Genomic DNA, 23,314 nt, shown 5'->3' with positions numbered 1-23,314 from the left:
TTTGCTCTGTCTATCTGTTCGAATCGACCTGTGCTGTCGTGTTGGTCTCACCTGTGTTTCTGTCCAGTTTCCTGCTGTATGTGAGTAACCACCTGGACGCTGTCTGTGGTGCTGAGTGCGTTGACTGGGGCTGATTCGCTCGCCTCTGCCTTCCTGTTGCGAGCTCTGTGACCGGCCTGTTTCCAAGGACTGTCATTGTTTGTTTCCTGTGTTAAGCTCCAGATCTGCATCACCCTTTCCTGTGATCGGCAGTCCGCCTAAGTTCCTTTTGTGACTGAATAAACATTTCTGTTCTGCACCTTTGCATTTGGGTCCTCTTTCCGTTCACTGACACACAGTGACTCGGATAAAATACTTTAATCTGATTACTGGTTTGGAAATAGTAACGCGTTAGATTACTCGTTACTGGAAAAAAGTAGTCAGATTAGAGTAACGCGTTACTAAGTAATGCGTTACTGGCATCACTGTTTATAAGCAACTGAAAAAAACACAAATGTAAGAGCATGTCAAAACTTCTAAAGGGCCCCAAAACAGCTCAGACTCCTAGGGGTTAAAAAGGAGGGTTGTATCTTCGTCTTGTGTAGATCTAACAGGCAATCTTTGGTCTCATTAATCTATAATTTGTTCCCTGTCTATTCGTTTTGGCTGAGGGCAAAGTGAAGTTTAATTTATTTCTTTGATCATTAAAATGGACATTTAACAAAAAGAGACTGGGTTGTGTTTCATGTCATATTTAAATTTAACTACATTTGTGTGGCTGTTATGTTTAAGATTTTTTTTAAATGATAATGAAAAGAGGCAGAGTGGTGTTTTATAACATGTTGTTCGTTTTATTATAGCCTCAAATATACATACAGAGGTAACCGGAGCAGCCAGAGCGAGCTGAGTGACACTATCAAGAACGCTGTGGTTCCTTTTGCAGAATTAGCAGACTTCCCGTGTGTGTTTTTGTGTGGACCGGTAACCACAATAGCTCAGATCAAGTTAACCTTTCAAGATCTGTTGTTTAAGACACATCCTGTTTATATTGTATAAACCCATAACGTCCCCTGTGCTTGCATGGCATTTTCCCCAGACTATGGTGTTTTAAACTACATATGCAGGGCTTGATCTGATGTCAATGGGATATTTTCTATAGTTTTAAGTGTTTTAGTTTAAAGTTTAAAGTGTAGGCTACCATATTCCAGCATAAACTAAAAGAATATCCCTGACGCATGCACTGATGTCTGAGCCTGGGAACACTTTACACAGTGACCGCTTTACTGTCTGTCAATAGTGTGACGTGCAGAGTCCTAGGTGTATTTGATGTTCTTTATTCAGACGTATACAATCAGAGTTGTGTTAAAAAAATGTTTCTCACACAAACGCAGGGCTTCAGAAGGCCTTTATTACAGTTTTTCTCAATTGCTAAAACACTAAAACCCATTGGCTGAACAAAGTTCTCAGTTGCCTGAACTCATTTAGCTAATTGTGCAGTGTGTGGTCAATACATTAAACCATCTCACATGAGATCTCTAAGTCTTCTCAAAAAAACTCTAAACACATTCTGCACTCGAAAGCACATACTGGTGAACACAAGTGGCAACAATCAAATACAAATAAAGAACAAATGTCATTGATTGAATCACTCAAACCACTCAAAATTGATTTGACCTGTTTCACATGATGTGAGACAACCAATATAAGCAGTTCAGAGAGCAAACAGGTTGTTGAAGGTGGGAAGGAGAAAATCTGAGAATGGCTAGAAGAAACAAATGTGAGAGGACGAGTGCGTATGCGAGGTGGGCAACGATGAGGGCAAGAAAGAGGAAGAGGAGGAGGAAGAACAAATAAATGCAAATAGAAAAATAATTTATGATTAATTTTGAGCTACTATGATAGAACATGTTTCCATTCATCAATGACGGAAAATTGGACATCTCCCTGAGAACTATATGTTTTGAACAATGTGTTTTCTGGTGTATTGTTTACTGACTGCTTGATAGTGTATATCATTTTGATCACTTTAGCCGCGGTTCCACCGAAATTACCCGGAACAATTTGTACTAGGAACTTTTTTTACAGGGACTTTTTTCCCCCCAGATCTGCTACTGTATGCGTTTCCACTGCGGTCTAAAGTACCGGGAAGATTAGGCAAATTAGTCCGGTGATGTAGGACTGCGCGCGGCTGCTCCTCCCAGTCAGAGACGGACAGTAATCATTTTTGCACGATACTGTCTGCAACAAAACGAGGAGATTCAAGCAGCGCTGCTTTTGGTAGTTATTGTTTTAATAAAGAGGTCATTAACAAAACGGCGGAAAAGAGACGAGCACTGATACTAAAGCGTATTCTGAAGCTCGTAAAGCTAGATTTAAAATAAGACAATGTTATCATCAGCTATTACGGACATTGACCGTGAGATTGCTGAGACGAACGCGCTCCATCAGACAGAAAGAGCAAGACTGATATTTCTGAACGCAGAACGAACGAACTTCGCAAAAGACTTTTAAAAATTCCAGTTGAAATAAAATACTGCGTGAGTTCAACCAATCAGCATGTTCAGCGCCCAAGTTCCACGCACGAAAGTTCCCGAACTTTGAAAAAGTACTACCTCTCGAGCAGGGCCGTTTGGAGGGGGAAATATTTACCCGGAACTTCATTTAGACCCTGGTTCCTGCGGTCGAAACACACAGAGTACCACCCCAAAGTTCCTAGTTCCTGGGGAAAGTTCCTGCGGTGGAAACGCGGCTTTTGTTTATGATTTGAGAGCAGTATTTGATTTTTAACAGGTCAAACTGAGGCAAAAGTTTCATTTTACAAGAGGAGCCAGAGGTTTTGTAAATAGTGCTTGAAGATGAGGTTTTGTGTTTAATGAGTTCAGAAAATGGAAGAAGGTTTCAGAAATTGTGTTTTAGCAATTGAGAAAAACTGTAACCTTTTGATACACTTTTTGATACTACTTACCATCGTCTGCACCACTGTCAAAGAAGAGAGCTGAACGATGTCGTTTCTGGTAAATAATGTCACATATGGTTGGAGTGTAGATTATTACAGGCGTGACAGGGTTGAGTTCAGACTGAGGGACATTATTTACAGTTTTATAAAATATCTAGCTTTTTTTGTTTTGTTTTTATATTTTTCAAAAGAAAGTAATATTTAAAAAGTATAAGTATTATTATGTTTATATAAATACACACTCCTTCATGTACACATTTAATAAATATTTGCATACTGTAGGCTATATACACTCTTCACCTAATACATCTAAAGGATTATTAGCAACAACTGTTCAATTTCTCATTAATGCAATTATCTAATCAACCAATCACATGGCAGTTGCTTCAATGCATTTAGGGGTGTGGTCCTGGTCAAGGCAATCTCCTGAACTCCAAACTGAATGTCAGAATGGAAAGAAAGGTGATTTAAGCAATTTTGAGCGTGGCATGGTTGTTGGTGCCAGACGGGCCGGTCTGAGTATTTCACAATCTGCTCAGTTACTGGGATTTTCACGCACAACCATTTCTAGGGTTTACAAAGAATGGTGTGAAAAGGGAAAAACATCCAGTATGCGGCATCCAGTATGCGGCGAAAATGCCTTGTTGAGGCTAGAGGTCAGAGGACAATGGGCCGAATGATTCAAGCTGATAGAAGAGCAACTTTTACTGAAATAACCACTGGTTACAACTGAGGTATGCAGCAAAGCATTTGTGAAGCCACAACATGCACAACCTTGAGGCGGAAAGGCTACAACAGCAGAAGACCCCACCGGGTACCACTCATCTCCACTACAAATAGGAAAAAGAGGCTACAATTTGCACGAGCTCACCAAAATTGGACAGTTGAAGACTGGAAAAATGTTGCCTGGTCTGATGAGTCTGGATTTCTGTTGAGACATTCAGATGGTAGAGTCAGAATTTGGCGTAAACAGAATGAGAACATGGATCCATCATGCCTTGTTACCACTGTGCAGGCTGGTGGTGGTGGTGTAATGGTGTGGGGGATGTTTTCTTGGCACACTTTAGGCCCCTTAGTGCCAATTGGGCATGGTTTAAATGCCACGGCCTACCTGAGCATTGTTTCTGACCATGTCCATCCCTTTATGACCACCATGTACCCATCCTCTGATGGCTACTTCCAGCAGGATAATGCACCATGTCACAAAGCTCGAATCATTTCAAATTGGTTTCTTGAACATGACAATGGCCCTCATTTATCAAAAGTGCGTACACCAAATTTCCAGCGTACACCTGGCGTACACCCAAAACCACGGTGACTTTGAGATTTATCAATATGGACGTTGGCGTACGGCACGCTCAAATCCTACACCTGCTCAGGAGGTGGTGTACGCACGTTTTGAGTTAGTGCGAAAATGCGCAGAAAAACAATTCCTAACACCACAAAACGCACTGACAAAGATATGCTATATTATGACCCACAGTGAAAACAACAAAAACAACAACAACAACTAAAGCCCTATTCGCACGGGATAGGCTATTTTCTGGGGACCTCGTGTGATTTAGAAATGACTCCCCCACATCTGAATTTTGCGTGGCGCGGGATAAGCTGTGATTTTACTCGAATTTACTGACTTATCTCCCGGATATGATGTAAAGTTATATGTTTTTTCGTTATAGATATAGCCTAGCTGTATATTATAAACAGTCGTATCGATATCATTTTGATTGTTTTATAGTAATAAAAATAATTTTGTTCTGTTAGAGAACAGACGCAATTAAAAACGTAACTGAGCAATATAATAACAATATACGACGGAAGATTCAGTTTCAAAGCTATATGTAAAAGTGCCCATTTAAGCGAGTTTGTCATTGTACTGTTCTGTGTTTGTGTTTTTCAATATGAATAATATTAAACACACCATTCAAGCAATTTACTCCCAAATTGGTGCTGATTCTAAAGTGAAAGTAATCCGCGCGGCCGCACGGGAATTCATAACGGTGCGCATTATATGCAGCCTAGCTCCATTCTTCATGAAAGATAAAGATAGAAATGCGCACAGGACACAAAAACCTTGCAAAAATTATATACGATCCGCCTAATCCCGGCCAAATAGATGCCGATTCGCACGGGACTAATATTATCACAGGACCTCGGTGCTCGGCGAAATATGGTAGGTCATTTGCGGGGGAATTTTTACTTTACATATTACAGACATGGGCGATTTGCACGGGATTAAGATCACAGACATTCTCTGCGATTATTACAAATCACCAGAGCTCCCCACACATACTAATCCCGTGCGAATAGGGAAGTAATTATAAACTTAAGTGTTTATTTTTGTGAAACATGGACTTCAATGTTTAATTTGTGTGACTTTACCAAAGCATTTGATATGTATTCCTCCAGTTGCGAGCCTGTGCGCTTGACGGTTCAAGGTTAGGCCCGGCAGCTGCGCACGGACTGGGACTGAACATAATTCAGACTGACAAAATAATAAAAATGACATTCTTCTTCTTTTAAATAATAATAAAATAAATAATAATAATAACGAAATTCTTCTTCTAAATAACAATAAGCGTCATTAATAATACAAATCATAATAATAATAAGAATCTAATAAATTGTCATGCAATTATATTAATGTGAATGAATGGTACTCCACATCACATCATCATCACTATTGTACACCCCAATACATGTGATGTGATACGAAATTAAATGCATATTATTTCAAAACACGTGCTGTAAAATAATGAATTGTGATAGGTAATTTCTCATCCAAACAGCTGTTTAAACTGGATTTCCACCGTACAGCTTTTTGTGGGCGCCTTTAATCCCACTCTTTAAACTCCCAAATAAAACAATTTCGTTTTTTTTCCACTTCCCTGGTGATGGTCTCGATCTCCACGTCAGAGAAGTTTCGCTTCTTTGCCGTCTTTCGAGTGTCCATGGCGTAAAATGAGGGCGTGGGGGAGGCAGAGACTTGAATATATAGGGGCGTGTTATTCTAATGACGATCGTTTTCAGCCGCGGCATTTATCAAGGGCAGGTTTTGCATACGCCTGGATTTCAGAGGTGCGCACAGCTTCATAAATCAGGCGGTGAGAGGAGTGTAAGCATAATCTTACACCAATATATACGCCCGTTTCTACGCAAGATTGATAAATGAGGGCCAATGAGTTCAATGTACTAAAATGGCCCCCACAGTCACCAGATCTCAACCCAATAGAGCATCTTTGGGATGTGGTGGAACGGTGGAACGGGAGCTTCGTGCCCTGGATGTGCATCCCACAAATCTCCATCAACTGCAAGATGCTATCCTATCAATATGGGCCAACATTTCTAAAGAATGCTTTCAGCACCTTGTTGAATCAATGCCACGTAGAATTAAAGCAGTTCTGAAGGCGAAAGGGGGTCAAACGCAGTATTAGTATGTGTGAGATGGTGGTCCAGTGGGTTAAACCATGAAACTGATATGCAGAAGGTTGCTGGTTCGATCCCAGCGGTCACCAGTGTGTCCTTGAGCAAGGCACTCCATGTTGCTCCAGGGGGATTGTCCCTGCAATAAGGGACAAAGCTACTTAAACATAAGTCGCTATGGAATATTATATACATATATATATACATATATACATATATATACATATATACATGCATATATACACATATATATAATTATTATAATTATGCACAGTACACACACATATATTATGCAAACATAAACTTTTATTTTGAATGTGATTAATCGGTTGCCCTGCAAATAAATAAATACAATATTGCAAAAAATTATAAACACTGTGCACATTTTGTTAAATATTGTCTAAGTAGGTACACATTCAGTTGAAGTGCCTCAGGGACATGCCAAAATAGTGTACAGTAGAAATAAGACATTTTTTATGATACAAATTATTATTTGTATTCATTATAATTGACATATCAAAGTACAGTGAAAAGCTTTTAACATTTCATTTTGGTGAACCCCCACTTTAAAACATCTGGGGGACTGAAATATTACCAAATATATAATGTGTTTGTGGTTGGTCTTTAGTGATTGTTGGAATGATATTATAATATATATATATATATATATATATATATATATATATATATATATATATATATATATATATATATATATATATATATATATATATATATATATGTGTGTGTGTTTGTGCTATATGATTCAAAACGAGTAATAGTCTAATTGACTTGAATTTGTGATGTTAGACGATATGTCTGATATTAACTGAGAATTATATATAAAAAAATAAAAATAAAATAAAAAATAACTATGTGCTTGTTAGTAAAAAGGTTGTGAACTAGTGTTCAATACATTGACAAGTCACGTGGCAAAAGAACGAATGACTCAAACGTCAAACCCGAAAGACTCGTAAGAATTAATCTTTTCTGTTTCCGCTACTGACAGCATAGACTCTATGGGACTGACAGGAAGAACGAAAGACTCAAACCCGAACTCGAAAGAACGAATCTTTTCTGTTTCCGTTACTGACAGCATAGACTCTATGGGACTGACAGGAAGAACGAAAGACTCAAACCCAAACTCGAGACTCGAGACTCGAAAGATTAACTAATCATTTTTGTTCTTTCCAGTACAGATTCAGCGTAATGCGCATGCGCGGTCAACACAAAATGAACGAATCACTCTCTGAGACAACTCGGTAGTCCCGGGTCATATTAAAGATTCGTTCAAAATGAACAAATCGTTCATGCATGACACATCACTAACATTCTGCAGAAGCTGATATATTCAAAGACAATTATTAGCTGGTTAACTATGAATAATTAAGTCGTTCCCTAAAGGGACATGTTGATGAAAAAAAAGAGATGGGAGTAAAAAAGATGTTAAATGTGTTTGTGTTTCCCGAAACACTTTGTGTTTGCTCTCAAAACTTTTGAGTTTTTTGCAAGCAAATGCAAAGTTTCTCAGAGGAACGCAAAACTTGTGCGTAAGAACTTGAAAGTATTGATTATTGAAAGTATTTTTTTCAATACCCATATATTTTCCACCACCATGTAGCTTTAGGGGCTCCGTACTTTTCAGCATTATGTCAGTCCACTTTCAGTTCAAAATGGACCCAAACACAAAAGGTATAACATTTTAGTTTGGTTTTATATATATATATATATATATATATATATATATATATATATATATATATATATATATATATATATATATATATATATATATATATATATATATATATATTATATAATTTTTTTTTTATCTGAAAAAAACCTAAATATATATACATTTTTAAAAATGTTGTGTATTTTGACAGTCTTAACACATATCTGAAGTTTCATGGATTTTGTTCCCCATGTATGTAGGCTTCCTCTTCTGCGTCAAAACCATAGACCGTAAATATGGACGATGTGTCTTCACTGCCTTCAGCTGAAGTAAAGTGAAGACACCAGAGGTCCGAATATGGCGTGGACATCTTGCGCAGATTTGGGACCAAGTCTGCGCAGTAGAGAGCAGGAAGTAGAGGCGTGATATCAAAAGCCCGTCCACACTCTCAAAGATGCAGAACAATTAATTATGTCTGTGTGAAATAAACATGGAAATGTAGAAATTAAAGCTAAAGTTTCAATCTCCTCCCGAAAAAAAGCCAGTTGGAGCCTCAGTGACAACTTAACTCAGAGAAACTGTCTATCATGACGTCACACCTCCCATTTTTATAGCATCAAATAACTAATTAAAACTAAACTTATTTTAAAAAACGAACACTTGAAATCAAATCAGCATGATAAAAACTGACTAAAATGACAGAAACCATTTTTGGGAAAAGCATCCATTCGAATACTGAGACCAACCACCTGGAGACGATCGAGATATTTTAGCTTCAGTTTTTAACACAAGTGCGGCAGGCTTGGTCAAAACGGACCAAAATCAATTAGAAGGGTCAAATTTAAATAAAATGAAAAGCGTAATTTACAAAGTTGCATTAAGTATGTAAATTATGATTAAATAGGCAGGTGTACAATGATAAATGTAAAATATGCATCTGCAACCTTATACATTACAGTTACATATGAAAATGTCACCATGTTGGCATTGACATTAAAAAAATTATGAAGAGTATGACATAAATGCGTGATATTAACTAAGCAGGAATTAAATGTCTTTTTACTCAATGTAAGTTTGCCATTTTGTTATTAAGCCCACACATTTCTTCTGCCTTCTGAAACAAATATAATCCATTCTCCCGGGTAGCCTCTGCTGCTTTTGTTATCGCGTCACACACAGATTTAGCTTCTTCTGTTGCGCCCCATGCATTGACTCCTCCAACAACAGCTCCTGCTAAACCTGCAACTCCAAGCACACCTGCAGCCATCATATCTGCCCCAACTCCTGCTGCTGCTGTCCCTGCTGCTCCTACACCTGCTTCTGTAAACGCTGTCTTTAGCGTTACGAATGATTTTAAAATATTCAGAACTAAAGCCACAGCAAAAGCTATGCCGAAAAGAGCACCAAGCACTGCCCCTGTGGTTGCTCCTGCAAACTTCACCAGATACTTGTCATGAACAATTTTCTTTGCTTGTTCTCGTTGCTCTTCTGGATGCAAATTGTCTTCGGTTATATTCTTCACCTCCTCTTGAATTTCTTTCTCCACAGTCTGGAGCAGCTCATTGGTGAAGCAGCCGTTTTCTTTCACCATCTCGTCGATGGTCTTCAGCAGTTTTTTCACCTGAACTCTGTTGCTCTTATATCCTCGTTTACATTTATTCCAGTATTTGTTGTCGATGACGTGACAGCGCCCTCCACATTTATTGACAAGCTCCTGTAGTTGTGAACAGTCCTCCATAAATTCTTCAATGGTCTTTCCTTCTAGTTGTTCACCATGAGTGAATAAGATCACTGTGTGTTTCACGATGTGTTCCTCACTGAATGTGTTCAGGAGTTTTTGTACCACCTCGTTTTCATGCCCTGTGTATCTTCCGACCTTCAGGACAATGACAAAGGCATCGACACCTGGAGCGCAATCAACCAGACATTTGATCATCTCAGATTTCAGGGCTTCATCATCACGATCTGTGTCAAAGTCTCCAGGTGTGTCAACAACTGTGATCTTTCTTCCATGAACCTTCCTCTCTGTTTTTTGATATTCAACACCTGCACTTGAAGCCGAAGCTTTAGTGGTGAATACATATTCTCCCAAAATTGTATTCCCGGCACTGCTTTTGCCATCTCCTGTTTTCCCAAGAAGGACGACCTTTCTCTGTGGCACTGGGACGCTGGCTGTTGGACATAAAATATGTAGCATAAAATATCTTAATGAGAGTCTTTATTTTTAAGATCCTGATGCTGGTTTTGAAACAAACAAGAGTTATATGGTTATAAGATTATAGGTTTTTCTTCAGTTCCTAAAGTAAAATAATAATATAAATGTGACATTGTGCAACAAATATAACTTACAGATACATCCCATGATCCTTGTCTGCTGATGATATCAGTCTCTGTATACAAGTAAATGATAGTCAGGTTAGTCTTGACGTTAATCATTTTGTTAAGTCATTTTGTTTCTCCAACCACCAAATTATTGTTTCAATGACTGTACATCACACACACAGCACATAAACCAAAGCAGATGGACATCTGTCTGCTATTCAAATGCCATAAGTCATTCTTATTTGTAATGGTATAGGTGTGAAAGAGGAGACCTGCTATCTTGTAACTATCCAAATCATCTTTTTAGTGACATAACTGAAGGATAGCATGCCATTTAGGAAATTATTGTATTTATAATATTTAGTTTGAGTAAATGGAATGAAAGTCTGAATATATTAGGGGTGTGACGAGACACTTATCTCACGAGACGAGACAAGATACGAGATTGGTTTCCATGAGATATCCTCAATGATGAAATACATGACTAGAAAAATTGTTTGTAGGTGCATTTGAAATGTTTTAACTCATCATCTTGTAATGGATGTCATTTCAGTTCTACTTTCTGCGTATGAATTATCATATGCAGTAAAATACAATAATACTCAAGCACTGTAAAGGTTTTGCCAAAAACTCCACTTTCTGACTTCTCTCCTGTATGAGCGTCTCTTCAGACCTTAGAACTGCACATGAGCTTCTTTTGACCTCCTAACTGAACTCCTTCCCACAAACTGATCATAGATAAATTGTGTGCAAACAATAACCATAATACCATAATCAAAGTACTCAATATTCAAAGTGCAAATAGAGACCACATTTTTCTTCAAGCATGATACAGAGCTAAGAGATGGTTACAACGAGATATCTTATATATTGGGAGATATTCGCTTGCCTCAGCGGTAACATATTGAAATCGCGTTTGAATGTGCGCTCGCATTTACTTTCACTTTGAATTTCACAATCATGTGTACTCTGGGAATAGGATTCCCAGGGACTAGTACTGGTGGTGCTGAACACGCATTTTCAAATATAAGTCTACGCTTCTGCTGCGCAACGAATCCTCCGCGAGTCTGTATTAACATGTAACACACACTCGTAACACACGCTCAATGCAAGCGCTCGTCTTCTCGACACGTGATCAGTGCTGTGCACTATGTACGGCTACGGCTCGAACCGCTCGTGTTGGATGAGCTTAATTGAAGTGACTGTTATCCACCAGAATTAACCTGTTAGCCTGCACCCCCGCTTTTGAAAAAATCCTAAGAAATGGCATAATCAGACTAAAACTGTTTGCACTAAAATCATAAGTATGGCGTCATTTGAAAGCAGACATATAATTATTTTCATAATCAAAAATAGCTATAATAAGCTTCAAAGTTTTGTAAAGTTATTAGAAATATATTTGTATGAAATATCTTTATGAAAATAAAATTGAAGTTGGCCTTTTAGCAATCTAGAAGTGCACTACAGCTGAAGCCACATGTCTGACCATGTTATATTTCAAATCTGAAGATAAGTCTAAAACATCTTTTTCAAGATCATGTCATATGATTTATTTTGAGATTTCTCTAAAATGTTAACTGATGTTTATTGCCATCTCTTCTGAGCTACCATTCAGTTTATTGTCTCTATTGTTTTGAGGTGCAAACTGCCCATTCAGTTTCAGTCTCCCCAGAACACTTTCACACCTCTCTGGCCTGGTTATGGCTCTTATAATCTTAATTATTTTGTCTTCATTGTAATCACTGACGACTCTCTATTCAAACTGTTCTATTTAAACCTCATTTATGATCTTCTCACTTCACCTTCTAAAGTGCCTCAAATGCCGTTGTTGACAATAGAAACATTTCAGTTGGTTTTTCATTTCAGTCTATTCAAAATTATTAATAAAAATAACGTATTTGCCCAGGTGGCAGGTGCATTGGCTAGCTAGCATGTTAGCTTAGCACACAATCAAAATACAATAAAGATTGAAACCATGTTTTTTCTCCAAAATTACTTTATATCACAAGTGGGATGTTTAAGTCTGAATATATGGAATGAAAGTCTGAATATATGGAATGAAAGTTGAATATATGGAATGAAAGTTGAATATATGGAATGAAAGTTGAATATATGGAATGAAACTTGAATATATGGAATGAAAGTCTGAATATATGGAATGAAAGTCTGAATATATGGAATGAAACATAAATATATGGAATGAAAGTTGAATATATGGAATGAAAGTCTGAATATATGGAATGAAAGTCTGAATATATGGAATTAAAGTCTGAATAGAAAGAAACTATATGGAATGAAGCAGCAATCTCAAGTAATGATGAGCTACAGTAATGCATGTACGGGACAAAGTACAGGTAACCATCTTCAGTACCATTCTACTGATGAAGAAAAATCATTCACTATTTAATCGCGGAAGACTGAATGGCATGAACCTCACAGGCCTGGAAGTTCTGCTTATCAGGCAAACATTTATACAGAAAGAATCATGCCTTCCACCTCACAGGGACCACCCAGAGAAGCCCCTATCTACAAGTGATGCAGAATGAGCACTCCAAATTTGCACACCATATACTTGTATATCAGATTCTACCTGGAGTGCTATTTCAGCCAACATCTCCCTAAGAGATTAATTCCTTCGATAATGATGCACAATGCTTTCAGGTACATTTTTGATGAACATGATTACTCGTAAGCAATAACAATAATGCAAATATGATCCTCAAGATGACAGGATGTAGACTCAAAACTGTCTGTGTTAATTGGAGTATGACCAGCTGTTGAAAAAAAGTTTTCTAGTTCAACAAAGTATTGGACATTTTTAGGGAATGTCATTTTTAAAGTCATGGAATTCAGAAGGCTATTGCTCTGATAACAAGGATATAACTAGCTAGCTTTATTCATTAAGTTCTGTAAAAGTTGCACTTTCATTCCATATATTCACACTTTCATTCTATATATTCAAGTTTCATTCCATATACTCAAACTTCATATTGTAAATACAATAATTTCCTGAACGGCATGCCATACTGTGTTCATATTTGTATATGTACAAATGTTTAAAATCCATAAATTTAGTTTATTTATTAAATTAGGGCTGCACAAAATTGAGATAAAATACATTTTGTAATGGAAAGGGGCTTTGATACATGATATATGATATGGTAGGCGTAGTATGATTTTATTATTATGTCAAAAGTGATGTCCTGTCTAGAAAAACGGACATCTTCACCCTTTATTCAAATATTTTTGAACATTTGTTAAATATTTTCTAAGCATATTGCACAATTGTGCTTGGAAATTGTGAGTACATAATTTCTGGCCAGGCTGTCATGTCAAGAAATTCTGAATGGAAAAAAATATTCTGTAAGCTTTTTATTTTTCTATGCATTTTTTTGCATAGTAAAAAGTAAAACCTGTTGCTGTAGTTTGCTTTTTTGCCTTTTTTTCTTTTCTTTTTTTTTTGTTTTACAGATATATCTTAACCAAGTTTAGAGTTTTTTTTCTTTCCCCATATTTAAATAAAATATTTGTTTTCCTCCTACTACAAATGCAAGACTTTTTAGCTGAGACTAAACTTATAGGAATCTAAAATGCATCTTATTCCAGCATTATATCCACAGATGTCTGTACACCATAAACTATAGTCACTCCTGATAACAATTTACACAGCAACCATGTTAATATCTGTAAAGTGTGTAAAATGCAGAGTACTTACATAGTTTTACCTCCCTTTTTTCTTCAAAAAAGGTAAAGTGGAGAGGATGTTGATGGATGGTCACACCAAGCTTTTGCTTTCTTCTTAAATAAGTAAGCCTATTCGCATGAAACTTTGAGAATAATTCTTCAAGGAAGACTTCATAGATTTATAATGAACAAACACGACCTTTAGTCAGTCTTGTAAGTAAAACAATGACAGTAATTGACGCCCTGGTGCATTAAGTTCTCAACCTCCACCTGATCTGCTGAAACCCTCACAAAATGCAGGAAACATCTGAAGACACACCTCTTCTGCAAGAGCTTAAACCACAACAGAAACAAAGAAACTTATACTTTAACTCATATTTATTCATTTCTACATAGAGTTTGAGCTCAAATGGCTTTCTAATAAAATATATTTATAAATCTCTATAATTGCATTTCATTGGTCAAGATTTAGGGAAGAACACTGTCATGCCATTCATAATTCATCTCCAGTGTTCATTGGAAAGCTATAGCCCATGTATGCAGCCATTATTTGGCTAGGGTTTCAATAGCTGGAAACCGTCTCGGGTTATGACTATAACCCTTGTTCCCCGAGAAGGGAACGAGACACTGCGTCGTCGAGTGACAACACTCTGGGAACGCCCACAGCGTTACGCATCTGAAGTATGAATGAAATCAAGCCAATCTGATTGGTGGTGCGTCGTGACGTAGTAGATGACAGCATACCCGGAAGATACAAAAAGGAAGCTGATGCAAACACACACTAGCTCTTTTGCGATGAAGCAAGCGCTCTAGCCGTGATAGGTGTGGCGACGAGACGCAGTGTCTCGTTCCCTTCTCGGGGAACAAGGGTTATAGTCATAACCCGAGACGTTCCCCTTCGAGGGAACTCGCACTGCGTCGTCGAGTGACAACACTCTGGGAACGTTAATACCCACTAGGCCACACCGAAATCACACTTAAGGCACACTTAAGACGCAAGAACTCGAGCACCAGGCGTCACCGGGAGGTGCAGACTGTAAAATCTTATGAAGGTGTGTCCCACTCTCCTCAGAGAGGTAATGGCGAGGAGAAAGGCCACCTTCAGGGTCAGGTTCTTCGGCTCAGCCAGCTCCAGTGGCTCGAAGGGGGCCTCAGCCAGCCCTTCAAGAACCACCGCCAGGTCCCAGGCTGGGACTCTGGAGCGAGCCGCAGGCCTCATCCTCCGCGCCCCACGGAGGAACTGTACAACCAGGTGGTGCTTCCCCAAGGGTCCATCACCTAGAGGTGTGTGGAAAGCCCCAAGGGCAGCCACGTACACCTTCAGGGTGGACGGGGTAAGACCAGAGGAGAAGCGATCTTGGAGGAACTCCAGCACTGAAGCCACTGGGCAGTTAACTGGATCCACCTCACGCTCTCTACACCAAGTGGAAAATACGTTCCACTTGAGGCTGAACAGTCTCCTGGTAGAAGGAGCCCTAGAGCTGAGTAAGGTCTCGACCACCTCTGCTGACAGGCCCGCCTCTAGGTACCGAGCCTCCTCAGGGGCCAGACCCAGAGGCTCCATAACTCTGGCCGGGGTTGAAATATTGTGCCCCCTGCCTGAGAGAGCAGATCCCTCCTCAGAGGGATCCACCACGGAGAGCCGTCTAGCAGAGCTAGGATGTCCGAGAACCATACTCGAGTGGGCCACCGGGGTGCTACTAAGAGCAGGCTGATGCCCTCCCGGCGGACCCGCTCCAGAACTCCCGGGAGCAGAGCGATCAGGGGAAATGCGTACAGACGTAGCCTCGGCCACGTCTGCATCATGGCGTCCAGCCCTAACGGAGCTGGATGCCTGAGAGAAAACCACAGTGGACAGTGGGACGTCTCTCGAGACGCGAACAGGTCCACTTCCACTGGGCCGAATCTCTCGCACATGGCCTCCACCACCTCTGGGTGGAGTCGCCACTCCCCGGGCCTCAGCCCCTGCCTCGACAGGATGTCTGCACCCTGATTTTGGTCCCCGGGAATGTACATCGCCCTGAGAGACGATAACTTCCCCTGGGACCACAGGAGGATTTGATGCGCCAGTCTGCACAGAGGGCGCGACCTCAAACCCCCCTGGTGATTGAGATACGCGACAACCGAGGTGTTGTACGAGCGTATCAGGACATGGTGGCCGCGGAGGTCTGGGTAAAAGCTCCTCAGAGTTGATGTGCCATGAAGAATGCCGGGTCTCCCACAGACCTCTCGCAAAGCGGCCTTCCATGAACGCGCCCCAGCCAGTGAGGGAAGCATCTGTTGAAACGGCTCTCCGGCAACATGATGCTCCCAGCACTGGTCCTTGGGACAGGAACCAAGGTTTCCGCCATATGACGAGGGTATACCATATATTTATATATATATATATCATATACCCTGATCATACGAAACGGATTTCCCCGTGGGGAAAACCCCTTGGCCCTCAGCCACCACTGTAGGGGTCTCATGTGCAGCAGGCCAAAAGGTATCACGTTGGACGCTGCTGCCATGAGCCCCAGCAGTCTCTGAAACTGCTTCACAGTGAGGCTGCGGCCTGGCTTCACTCTGGAGACCATCGCCAGTATGGACTCCACGCGCGCGGGGGACATTTGTGCCCGCATCGACGTGGAGTACCATACAACCCCCAGGAACATAGTCCGCTGGGAGGGCGTCAACACGCTCTTCTTCGTGTTGAGTCTCAGCCCCAAGCACCTTATATGGGCCAGAACGACATCTCGATGCCGAACCGCCATCTCGCACGACCTGGCCAGAATGAGCCAGTCGTCGATGTAATTTAGTATACGGATGCCCTGGAGTCTCAGCGGAGCCAGTGCTGCATCCATACACTTGGTGAAGGTGCGAGGGGAGAGTGCCAGGCCGAAGGGAAGAACCCGATATTGGTACGCTTCGCCCCCGAAAGCGAACCTCAGGAACTTCTTGTGGGTTGGAAGGATGGAAATATGGAAGTATGCGTCCTTTAGATCTATCGTGACGAACCAGTCCTCGGACTGGATCTGACTCACGATGGCTGGAATTGTGAGCATCCTGAACCTGAATCTCCTCAGAGACCGATTCAGGAGCCTGAGATCTATTATCGGACGCCACCCACCATCCTTCTTGGGAACTATGAAGTACCGGCTGTAGAACCCGGAGTCCCTGTCTGCCAAAGGAACCCGTTCTATGGCCTCCTTGGCTAACAGGGCTTGTACTTCTTGTTCCATAACCCGAACCTGCTCTGGGCCGACCACAGTCCGGACCACCCCGTTGAACTTTGGGGGAGGAGAACCGAACTGAAGTCTGTAACCCAGCTCTACAGTCTGCAGGACCCATGTAGACACACTCGGAAGGCATAACCATGTGCCAAGATCTACTAAGGGAGCCGAGACTTGTTCCTGACCCCCTGAAGCGGCTGACCGGCAGGGAGAAGTCAAGAACGATTTTCGGTGGGTGCACACGTTTGCTGTCCAGTCGCAAGTCCTGCCGGAGGCAACGAAGACAGCACGCGTGTGCGGGAAATCAGTGAGGCCCGAAGCGTCTGTGACGGCGGGAACACAGCACTGATCTCCCGAGAGCTCCAGGGGGAAAACGACCTCAGTCGCTCCGCCCCGGGGGGGACAGCTCTCAGCGGTCCAGCCGCAGCTAGGACCGCTTGGTGGCAGCCTTCTTTGCCTGAAGGACGGTCCTCAGATCGACCTTAGGCTCGGAAGGCTTACCACGAGAGCGCCGCCTCTTTTGCCAGGCTCCCTCAGGAGGAGCGCGAGAAGCAACGCTCTCTTTCTGCACCTGCCGGTGCGAGGAGCTAGTAGACGGCCGAGGCTGTCCCTTTGAGACAGCCTTCCCCGAGGAGCTGGACCTACGAGGGAGATACTGCTGGAAAGCCGCCGACTGTTTCCTCACCTCCTGGAACCTCTCGACGACGGTGTTAACCGCGCCACCGAAAAGCCCAGAAGGTGAGATCGGGGAATCCAGGAGAAAGTGTTTCTCTCTCTCCTTCATCCCCGACAGATTTAACCATAAATGCCTCTCCACACACACCATACCAGCCATGGAGCGACCGATGGAACGGGCTGTCTCCTTGGCGATGCGGAGAGACAAGTCGGTGGCTTTACTGAGTTGTCGGACATCGTCCGGAGACGGGCCCTCGCCCTCGTCGAGCTCCTTGAGGAGGTCGGCCTGGTAGGCCTGCAACACCGCCATGGTGTGCAGACAGCTACCAGCCCGCCCAGCCGCCATATAAGCTCTACCCACCAGCGCTGATGTATCGCACGCTGGCTTGGTGGGTAGTACCGGGGCCTTAAGGGACGAAGCGGCCTTGGGAGAAAGGTAGCTCGCGAGAGCTTCCTCCACCCGTGCCAGCGTTCCCTTAATCCTGTTCGGCCGCCCCCAGCACGTTACCGAAGTCAAGTACTGGGGGGTTAGAGAGTCTGGCCGAATAGGGTTTATCCCAGGACCTACACAACTCATTGTGTAGGTCCGGAAAAAAAGGCAGACCCCGGAGTGGAGGTTGAGGCCTGTGCCTGAAGAACCGTTCATCCAGCTAACTTGGCCACGGCGCGGGTCAAAACCTCCACTAGCTCCTCTGGAGCGGGTGCGTGAAGCATTGGCTCAGGCTCCACAGCACCCGCCTCGACGCTCAGCACATCTGACTCCTCGGAGCCAGATAGCTGAAACATCGGGTTCTCCGCCCCGCGGGAAGAAGCCGCATCGCGGGCTTCCGCCCGGGGCGGGAGAACATCGGAGTCCTTGGACGAGGATAGGGAAAGTGCCTCAGCAGTCCCATATCCTGTCACGAGGTCCCGCTGCGAGCCCCATGATCTACGGCCCCGCTGTGCCTCAGCAACAGCGGGCCCAGATCCCTGGGGCTCGCGGGCTTGGCCGGTCTCATCGAACACGGCCAGCCGTGAGCGCAATACCCTGAGCGGCAGCTTATCACATTCGTCACAGGCGGCTCCCTCGAGAGCCGCCCTAGCGTGCTGCACGCCCAGACATTGCACACATAAAAGGTGTGTGTCCGTGCCCGAAAGGAATCGCCATCTTTTCTTTTTCTAGATATAGACAAAACAACACCAAATAGACAGACAATTCAACACAGAGCGCTTCGCTGAAGAGCAAAAAAGCTAGTGTGTGTTTGCATCAGCTTCCTTTTTGTATCTTCCGGGTATGCCGTCATCTACTACGTCACGACGCACCACCAATCAGATTGGCTTGATTTCATTCATACTTCAGATGCGTAACGCTGTGGGCGTTCCCAGAGTGTTGTCACTCGACGACGCAGTGCGAGTTCCCTCGAAGGGGAACTGCATACAGTGTTGGGGTAACACATTACAAGTAACTCCAGTTACGTAATCTGATTACTTTTTTCAAGTAACTAGTAAAGTAATGCATTCGTTTTAAATTTATAACAAAATATCGGAGTTAATTTTTCAAATTACATGTAACACAAGTTACTTGATTTTCCTAATAGACTGACAGCTCTCATGTCCCCATGTTGAGAGAAATCAGAGAAACGCAACGGAGAGCACTTCTTGTTTGATCTGTTATTTGTGTCTTTTTAAGCTGACGATAATCATTAAACTAGTAATGTCCAACAGTATTGTGTTCTTATAGCGCCGCATACCTGAGATGTTAAGAAATGTTGAATTTGACCGTGATTAAGATTGTCGTACTTAAAATGCCAGGCGAGAGTGTTAACAACTCCAGTAAAACTATAGTGAAAGAGCGAAGTGAGAAACAAATGTCTAAAAATACATATAGTTGAGATAAGAATACAAGACTATAGTGTTGGATGATGAACTACACAAAATAGATGTGTATGAACATGGATTAGTCGTGTGTCGTGCAGTCTGAGTTAAGAAAGCACATGTGTCTGTATTTATGGATAACTAAAGTGCATTAAATACAAATATACTTGTTCCCAATTTAGCAGACTTTAAGTATACCAATTTTAGTATAGGTAAGTACAATTGCAGGGTATTTATATTAAGTACATAAATATAAATGTATTTGTAATATATTTAGCATAAAATACATTTCAAATACATTTTAGTATATGTATTTTTCACTAGGGTCTCCATAGATTAAAATAAATAAATAAATAAAATAGTTACGATTAAAATTGAAACGATTTTTTTTTTTAATTGTATGGGTTTAAGAGCTGAATGTTCTTCAGTGATCCTGCTCATCTTATCTTAAACAATGCATAACCTCATGATTTAATGGATAAGGATGTTTAATTTTTTTTTTTTACACTATTCCTAAGTGATAAAATATTTTAGAGATTGGCATAATTATAATAATATATTTTGATTATAAAAAAATGCCTATGGTGTTTTAAGATTTCATTAATTTCAATTACTTTTCCAGGTCTAGAAATCACTTTCAAATTAGGCTCCCTCATATATCTTGGTTTTCTTTCAAAATAAAAAAACAAACAAATACAGTATCTAGGCAAAAGCCGAAGAAGAAGCAGCTTGTTGTGTACGTTGTTGGAGTAGCAGCAGCTGTGATGGTGGCAAATAGAGTGACATCCACACAAAGCCAGAGCTTCCCCTATCTGATCTATTTTTTTCCTTGTCTCAAGAAATATCTGCGTACTGTTACATAACTACCTGTCTAGGGTTGGGCATTCGGCAACAAAACAAAGAAAAATGTAAAAAAGAAAGAACGAAAAGAAAACCTTGGAGAGAGAACCAAGATATTCCAACCTCCTGTCCCAGACAACAACCAATTCAAATGATATATTTTAATTTGAAAAGATAAAGAATGAACAGATCCCAATAAGGGTAACAGAAATAACAATGTCACAGAATAAGGATAATAATCAAAAACAGGGTATAATAAATTCAGGGGAGAACTAGGCCAAAATAACAAACAAAACTTAATCTAACTAAACCAAAAATCTTAATAAATTACCTAGAAAGAGATAATCATAGAAATAAATGACATAACTTCCCTTTCTCCCTGCCTACTCATAAACAGGAGAAAAAGAGGAGTACAAACAGAAATGGCAACCGTACAAAGAAATAATGATACTAAACAAAAAGACTTAACATAAGATATAAAAATAATCAAACATACTGCTACACTTCAGTTCTCTTTCTGTTAAAGAAGCCACAACAGAATCCTGAGCTCACTCATTCAGAAACAGATCCACAAATTAACAACAGAGGCTGCGTCCGATACCTGGAAAATGCTGCCTTCGGAGGACACATTTCAAGGCTGGAAGGCATCAAGGCACATCCGAATCTAATGTTAGCTTCACTTCCTGTCTGCAGAAAGACCTTCATCTGAGCGATTTTTGAAGGCAGCATATTTGTATTCTTCGCTGCCTTTGATGTCCCATAATCCTGTGCTTTCCATTCTGTGACAGTTGAGCTGGGAAAAAAAGATGCCGTCCGAAAGTTGCATTTGCTGGTCAGTTTGTGAGTAAATGTATGTTTTTTGCCAACATTTTCTACTTCTGATGTCGTTTGAGACGTTTGAATGTAGTAATTAAATATTTGTTTAGTTCTCACCAAAGCTCTCTCTATTTTGCTGTAGATCATGAAACGGTTACACTGCCTAAGAAGTCTGTCCGAAGTTTTGTGAGGGGCCTTCGTGCACAAATGCTGTCTTACACGCCATTGTCTGATAAGGCAGCGAGGCAACACGTCAGCTATACCTAGGTTTTTGGACGCAGCCACAGTCTGGGCAAACAGGAGGAGGAATTAATCCTGGCAAAAGGAAGTCTGAACAGCTTGATTAGCCGGTTCAGGTGTGTTTAATTAGAGTTTGTGTTCTTCCATTAGCAGAGTTGGACAGCCCTGCTGTAGATGCTAAATGAACATGCTAAACCTTTACAAATAATTTTGTGTTCCAAAGGATAAAGGAAGTTCTACAGGTTTGGGCCGACATGAGGGTAAGTATAGTGACAAAATGTTCATGTTTGGGTGAATTTTAATAGCACTAAAAATAGTCATTATTGCAACAATAACAAATGCACTGAAAATGTTTAAAGTATAGGCTGCTTTGGTGTTGGTGTTCAGTGATTGTTGGTGTTTTTTTAACAAAATAATATTATTTACGTACGTAAGAAATTACTTTGCTTTTGGGAATATTTTCAGCTGATAAAACATGCAGGTTTATTTCCAGGCTCAATGTCTGTTGTAAATTGCACTAGCCAGCAGGTGGCGCTGTTCCCCGGGACAATCAGGGCAAAACATCAGACCCCCGTTAGGCTCATGCTGGGTTTCTAGAGTTAATCTGAGCTTTCAGTCCAATCCAGTTTTCATACACATACTCAGTATAGTTTACATGTGGTTGAATGAATGATTTAAAAAGAAACTTGATTCTGCTTGTGTTTCACATATAAGATAACGCAAAAACTGTATGGGTTTATACAATATATATCATTGAGCATTGATCATTGATTGTGACATGACTTTACATGACCTATGTTAATTTTTAAGTAGTAATACTTAAATTTTCGAGTATCCACAAGTTTCCTATGCCCCATAAAGCCTTGCGTCAAAAGTGGGAGCGTCTTCCGGTTCGAAGTAAACAAGCGGGACTTTATGTATTTCCATCGTAGTTTATGCGCACATTTTCATATCAATAGAACATTTATTTGCATTTATATGTGCATTTATAGAATTCATGCACATCTTGGCGTTTCCATTCAGCATTTTTTGATGCAATAACGTTATCCCAAAATGCGCATAAAAATAGGTGGATGGAAACATAGCTTATTAACATTCAACAGTTGACAGTCATTCAAGCTATCCCAATTTGCTAACGATGTGGGAACACAACCTCAACGAACTTTCAAAAGGGTGAAACAACAGTACCTTTACCCTCCGCGGTAGTTGGTTGGGTGGATGACGTGAAGTGGCCTCGTATATTTTTGAATTTGTTGCATTTTTAAACACTTTGTTTGGCAGTTTTACATTGTGACCTCGTGATGAGGACAGGTTAGATTACATGTGTTTCCAAGTATAGAGTGTGCTTTTAAAATACTACTAAAGAAATGACTTAAAAGTATAAGCAATGAATGCCCCGAGTATACAAATTTCCTTTAGATATAACTTTTTTTAAGTATTTGTATTTTGTTGATATTCTTTCATTTAACAAAAATATAGAGCTTTTGTGTTTAGGACATGTTTTGTCCCTTATCTCAAGAGTCAGTGACCGGTGTGACCGCATGCATCAAAGGTTCATCTTATACATGTATCGGGGCATTCAGTTGCTTTTAAAAGGACACACAGACGGTTGTCAGTGTATTTCATTGGACTTTAACT

At 40.9% G+C, this 23,314-nt stretch overlaps 1 protein-coding gene and 1 long non-coding RNA gene across 2 annotated transcripts in view; one reads left to right on the top strand and one right to left on the bottom strand.

Annotated features, from left to right (window-relative positions):
* Window positions 1-23,314, top strand: part of LOC307120648 — a 224,442-nt gene that overhangs the window by 105,083 nt on the left and 96,045 nt on the right. The gene's annotated exons all lie outside the window — the stretch shown is intronic.
* Window positions 8,189-14,316, bottom strand: LOC307120214 (GTPase IMAP family member 7-like). The gene is made up of 3 exons (XM_079807099.1): window positions 14,071-14,316; window positions 10,383-10,423; window positions 8,189-10,205 (listed from the first exon to the last, which is right to left on the bottom strand). The coding sequence occupies exons 2-3, from the start codon at window positions 10,393-10,395 to the stop codon at window positions 9,097-9,099; spliced, it is 1,122 nt and encodes a 373-aa protein (XP_079663225.1). The 5' UTR covers window positions 10,396-10,423; window positions 14,071-14,316; the 3' UTR covers window positions 8,189-9,096.

Source organism: Gobio gobio, assembly GCF_949357685.1.
Source record: "Gobio gobio genome assembly, chromosome: 2".
Taxonomy (NCBI): Eukaryota; Metazoa; Chordata; class Actinopteri; order Cypriniformes; family Gobionidae; genus Gobio; species Gobio gobio.
Note: the sequence above shows the minus strand (reverse complement) of the source record. Positions and strands in the feature narration are given on the sequence as shown.